General features: G+C 39.7%; 1 protein-coding gene across 1 annotated transcript in view; it reads left to right on the forward strand.

Moving 5' to 3' along the window:
* Positions 1 to 5,953, forward strand: part of RIOK3 (RIO kinase 3) — a 40,339-nt gene extending 34,386 nt beyond the window's left edge. The window contains exons 9-13 of the mRNA XM_063923593.1: positions 227 to 386; positions 796 to 876; positions 1,043 to 1,132; positions 2,828 to 2,935; positions 4,921 to 5,953. Of these exons, the coding sequence (XP_063779663.1) occupies positions 227 to 386; positions 796 to 876; positions 1,043 to 1,132; positions 2,828 to 2,935; positions 4,921 to 5,031 (550 nt within the window). The 3' untranslated portion in view covers positions 5,032 to 5,953. The remainder of the gene's footprint in view (positions 1 to 226; positions 387 to 795; positions 877 to 1,042; positions 1,133 to 2,827; positions 2,936 to 4,920) is intronic.
* The last annotated feature ends 247 nt before the right edge of the window (positions 5,954 to 6,200 follow it).

The raw sequence follows: 6,200 nt of genomic DNA on the forward strand, positions 1-6,200 counted from the left end.
CCTACACACATTAGGATGGTCCTGTATTTAAAAGTTTGCCACCTTTTTTTTTTTTTTTTAAAGGGCTTGTCATATAGACTTTAAGGTAGACCATGTTCATAAATGCATATAACCAACACATTTAATGGTAGCAATACTTGTGAAAAGGTGTCTTTTCTCCATACTGTTGTGTGCAACATATATCTCTGCATTTCCCTCTCCTTAAATAGCTTCTATATTTGTACAGAATGGCGAAAGCTGGCATTCCTTGTCCAGAAGTGGTCATGTTAAAGAAGCATGTCTTGGTCATGTCCTTTATTGGAAAGGATCAGATGCCTGCTCCCACTCTAAAAGAAGCAAAGCTTGGTCTGGAGGACTCTAAAACTGCTTATTATCAGGTTCTTGCTGTAAGTTTTCAGTTCTGGGCAGTACTGACATTCATTTTATTATATTGAGTATATGTTGAACATATGTTTAGTTACGAATATGATTTGTGTATCTTGCAGCCTGAATGTGGTGCTGCTTTTACTTTTCTTCCAAATATTAGAATATGCTTTGTTGCAAATGAAACATTATAGAACCCTTTAATAAAAAAATAATATTTTTTTAGAAAACTTATTTTAGATTTGTGTTTGTTTTTTTTTCTTTTGTTGTTTTTCTTTTCAGTATGTGTGTGTGTGTGTATGTGTATGTGTATATGTATATATATATATATATATATATATATATATATATATATATATATATATATATATATATATATATATATATATATATATATATATATATAATTTTTTTATTTTTTTTTCCTTTCAGATGATGAAACAGCTCTTTGACGAGTGTAGTCTAGTTCATGCAGATCTGAGTGAATATAACATGATGTGGCATGATGGGAAGGTTTGTATAAATTGGTGATTGAGGCAGTTGTTCAGGGTGGTGCCATTAAATCGGGAAAATAGAATTGTATTAATCTGCTTTAGCACATTAATAGCAAACGTTGGACACTATGAGGGGTTGATAGAAATATTCTCCTATTATAACATAATACCCTTTCTCTTTGCAGGTGTGGCTTATTGATGTAAGTCAATCTGTGGAGCCTACTCACCCCCATGGACTGGAGTTTCTATACAGGGACTGCAGAAATGTGTCCCAGGTACAAGAGAACTATGCCATTAAAGGGATACTATAAAAAATAGTTTCACTGAGGCGTAAACCTAGCATTTTATGACTGTATCTCTGCCCATCCTGTATAACAATGTTTGCATTTCGACAAACTCTTTAATCATCCATATATGGTACAGTTGCAGTACTATTTCCTCCATATCATTGATGGGTGTAGTACGGGTGACCGGCGGTCTCCTGACCGCCGGTCACCTTACCGACGCCGGGATCCCGGCAGCATACCGACGCCGGGATCCCGGCGGGGACGGGCGAGTGCAGCAAGCCCGCTGCGGGCTCGGTGGCGACCTGCGGTCGCCACGGGTTCTATTCCCACTCTATGGGTGTCGTGGACACCCACGAGTGGAAATAGTCCCTGTTGGTCGGCATGCCGACCATCGGGATAGTGAGCCGTCGGGCTCACGGAGGAGGTCATGTGACTCTGTCAGCCGACCGGCGGTCACATGACTACCACCCATCATTGATATGTCACTCCACACAATGCCGTAAAACAATGTTGGCTATATATGTATAATCTGGAGGGCACCGTATACCAACAGATTTAAACCTTGTGGGCATTTTCCTTAATTTGGGTGGAAATAGACAACCTTTTCCAGATTATGGACTAATGGGGTATACACACGGTGCAACACAATGCATTGTGGTAAGCCATCTAGGTTGGCACAGATCGCTCAGCACACATCACTATACACACAGCGATGTGTGCTGTGCTAACCAGTGTTCTTTATGCACATGCTAGGTGATCTAACTAGATGTTGCCTGCATGTGCTAAAGATCTGAGCGGGTGATGGCGCCACGCGGAACCGCGCATTGCCATAGCTAAGGGGTGTACTCGCAGAGCGATCCGTGCTTAATCTCCAAGCGATCTGGACAGATCGCTTAGAAATTAGTCAAAAATCGCCCTGTGTATGCTCCATTATAGTTATCCTCCAGAGGTGTCCCTAGTTCTAATTGGCATTGTAACTCCTGTTTGGAGTTGTCGGAATACATAGGATGACTCCTTACCACATGTACTGTAGGCAGGAATCCCTTTTAACTTATAGCTGAGAGTACCGGGATGGAATTGTTTCTGTAGAGCTCTTGTAGACTAGTGCCCTAGCTCCTGGGCATGTGAGCACTTTTTTGGCAATCTCTTTCTTTAAAAGCACATATGAAAGAAGAAAATACAGAGAGCCCTGTTACTAGTCACTGCTGTATATACAGTAATACTATAGGAGAAATCATGGTGATATTTGGCATAATATATCCACCCCCAGTGATAATGAAGATATTAGTAGTAAGTAATGAGGTACACTGAGAACATAGCATACCTTGGCATAACTTATCCTTGGTAGTCTGGAATTAGTGGGGCAATTAGTGGGGCAGATGTATTAACTTGGAGGAGGCATAATGAAGTGATAAGCCAGCGAAAAGTACAAGGTGATAAATGCAACAGCCAGTTAGCTCTTAACTGTCAGTTTGCATATTGCAGCTGATTGGCTGGTGCCTTTATCACCTTGCACATATCACTGGTTTATCACTGCCTTATGCCTTCTCCAGGTTAATACATCTGCCCCAATGTTCCTCAAACGCAGACTCGGCCACTTACAGTATTTGTCTATGTTTGGTGCCAGTATTTACTGCTTCTTATAATAAAGAAATGTTTTTTTTCTTTTTTTTCTTGGAATAGTTCTTCCAAAAATGTGGTGTTTCTGAAGCCCTAAATGAACGGGAACTCTTTAACATGGTATCTGGTTTGAATATTGCTTCTGATAACCAAGCGGACTTCATGGCAGAGGTAAATAATGTTATTTGTAAACTGAAATGACTAAAGGAAATGATCTGTCTACGCTACTTACGCTAGTGGCATGCAGCTAGTAACAATGTACATTGTGCATGTATTGCTAGGGAAAGGGGAGGACACAATGATGGGAGTATGCCCTGTCTATTACCTTTCCATATCCTTTGGAGGTGACCTTTTATTCATTGGTTGTAGTGTGCACCCTGAATGCTCATCTCATAACCTTGTTCATAAGCTTTGTCTTGGGGTGACACCTGTGGCTAATGATGGATGTTCAGGCATATTCATTTAAGGGCAATGCTCCCCCTCTCAAGGACCCTTGGCAGATTGTGAGCATATCCTTGGATTTTTGCTATTAAGCTGTGGAAAGCAGCACTAATGTATTCAACACGCTCTTACGAAGTCAGGCAATAGCTTCAGCAGATGGCAGCCTTGGTTGTAAGGTTCTGCTGCTCTTTCTTTCTCAATTGTCACCGAGCTTTCAGGTTGATTGCTTTGTATTCTCTCATGTTCCCTAGTGCAACACATGAGAAATCAGGATTTTTATTTTTTCTTAATATTTTCATTTACGGTTGCATGTCCCATGTAGCTCTTTTGGGTAATAGGGTTGTTACCAGCTGTGCACATGCTTATCAAATGAGTTGTTTTATTGGTTGACCCATCAAGTTGCCTTCTAGTTATGTTTTGTATCCTCCTAATGCTGGGCCTACAAGGTCAGCTAAAATGGCTGTCAGACCGGCAGACACTTTATCTAGCAGCTTGACACACTGCAGATATTGTGGCCATACATGGAGTTATCACAGTATATGGCCATACAATATCCGGGTTCCCACCCTGGGAAGGAAACTTTTCCCCATTTCTCTTCTGTGAAGGAACAGAGAAAATGTTGGGTGTGGTGTCGCTAGATGCAGCCAACCCATGATCGGATCAGTTGGCCATGTTGGAAGATTTCTGATACCCGATCATCAAATCATTGCTGATAGGTCACCTTATCGGGCTGGTAAACTGGAGATCGGGCTGATAATTGTATAATGCATGTCCAGCATTAGTCTTGCATGATAAAAGCGGTCAGCCTGCAGTTATGTTTAGGAATATGTTTTGCAGGAGTAGTTATTCCTTTCTAGTTCAGGAAGCATGGACAGGATCCATCGTCAACTACATGACAAGAATTTAACACTAAACACCTAGAATTATTTATTATTATTATTAATTAACAGTTTCTTATATAGCGCAGCAAATTCTGTTGCACTTTACAATTGGAAATAACAATGATATAACAGTCATAGAGGTAGGAAGGCCCTGCTCACAAGCTTACAATCTATAGATCCCATTTTCTTACAAACAGGACTTAGACTGCAATACATTTTCAGCTCTTAAAACCCTCTTATGTGGCACAGCAGCCATACAAATTATGCTTGTGCCAGTGTAAGCCCAGCTGTCACTTCTCCCTACACATACACTGGCATCGGCTCCTGTAGTTCTGCACGCTGCTGCTCCAACATGGTGGCAGGTGGTAACATTATTACACATTATCATTGGGCAGCTGTAACTTACGCAGGGAAAGACTGCCTAAAAACACTTTCTGAGGTTTGTTGCATTAAAAAAACAAAATGGGAGATTGCTAAATATTTCAACCCTTGCCACAATATCGGAGTACTAATCATAGGTGTCCATGTTATTTATATCATAGGGATAGACAGTTGCCCATATTATTTATATCATAGGGATAGACTTTCCCAAAATGATAACATTATTTCGTGAGCAGCTTAAAGCTTCACTACGACTTTTTTTTTTTTTTTGGGTGTCGTCTGTGATTCTGCATTACAAAGCATGCCACATTTGTTGCATTTGCCACTTTTAAATGGTAATGGATAGGAGGGGGGATAGGGAAGGAGGAGATCTCAGGCTACACTATCTTCAGTATGAATGATTAATAGGCTCCAGGTGTATAATTGTTTTATTTTTTTAACCCACTTCACTAGATTGAAGCTCTGGAGAAAGTGAATGAAGATCATGTTCAGAATCATGGAAAGAAGATTTCTGAATTCCAGAAAGATGATGATGATGGCCCTCCCAGATTATATGATGAATAACCCTAGTGGGATGCTTGCACTAAGAATAAATAAAGCAAAAAAGTTGCAGAGAAATCGGTTGCTGTGTTCCGACAGCATTACTGCAGTGGTTAATGCCCCTGCCTAATGCAGGTTCGAAACGCTGAACCAGACCGCCACGCACCCTAGAGAACACTGTTCCTAATAGTGTATGTCATCTGGTTATAACCTGCATACAAAGTGAGACCGAAATGGCACCAGCTGCAGATACTGCTGTGCATGGTTTTTAACTTTAGCTAAAATGTTTAACTCTTTCTTCAAGTCATGGGGCATGAAGCAAATGGGTTAAATAGAGTGCTGTGTGTTTAGGGTGACTGGCAAAAAAAAAAATTAAGAAAAAAAAGGCTTAATTTCTTTGAAGATCTTGCAAACCAGATGGGATTAATGATGACGACGCTGTCAATGTTTATGATGTCATTTTATTCCATACAGTTTAAGTGTGATCTTATTTCCACATAAAGTGTCATGGGAGAATATCCAGAAACCTTTCCAGATTTGTTTGAACATGGATTAATGTAACTTGTTGTATTGCCATTGTAGTGGGCTATAGGATGTGGTGCCAGATGCACATGTATTTCTGTCACCAAGCTACATGATGTAGTAGACTCTCTATTATCCATATTAGGTTTTTAAATAAAACCTGACTTGTTGCTTATCTCTGCAGAAGCAAGCAGTGTTTTATCTGGCTAGAATGGGTGCCTTTGCTTGTTTCTCTCAAAGTAAAGCAATAATCTGATACAAGGAAATGGCGTTTAATAGTATCTTTATTACAATATTTTATAATCCCTACTATATGGATGTTTGGTTAGTAACTGTGTAGTCATTAATCGGATAGGTCAACTAATCAAGTTGCTGATCCAGTGCTCTAATAAGATGATTGAAAAATAAAGCATCATGGATTCAGTGTGTGTTTTTTTTTTTTTTTATTTGTATTCTTTTAATAATTCAGATAAATTTTAAGGGGGTATATTGAATTATCCCCGATCATAATCCCTGATAAATGCCAGTTATCGGGGCTAACCTATTAGCAGCAATAAATTACCTTTGATAATGGAGTACCACATTTAATTTTGACTGACTTCTGGGTTACTTTATAGATATTACTGGCTATACTCAAACATAGGGGCAGATGCATTAACCTGGAGAAGGTA

The sequence above is a fragment of the Pseudophryne corroboree genome, chromosome 5, assembly GCF_028390025.1.
Source record: "Pseudophryne corroboree isolate aPseCor3 chromosome 5, aPseCor3.hap2, whole genome shotgun sequence".
Lineage (NCBI taxonomy): Eukaryota > Metazoa > Chordata > Amphibia > Anura > Myobatrachidae > Pseudophryne > Pseudophryne corroboree.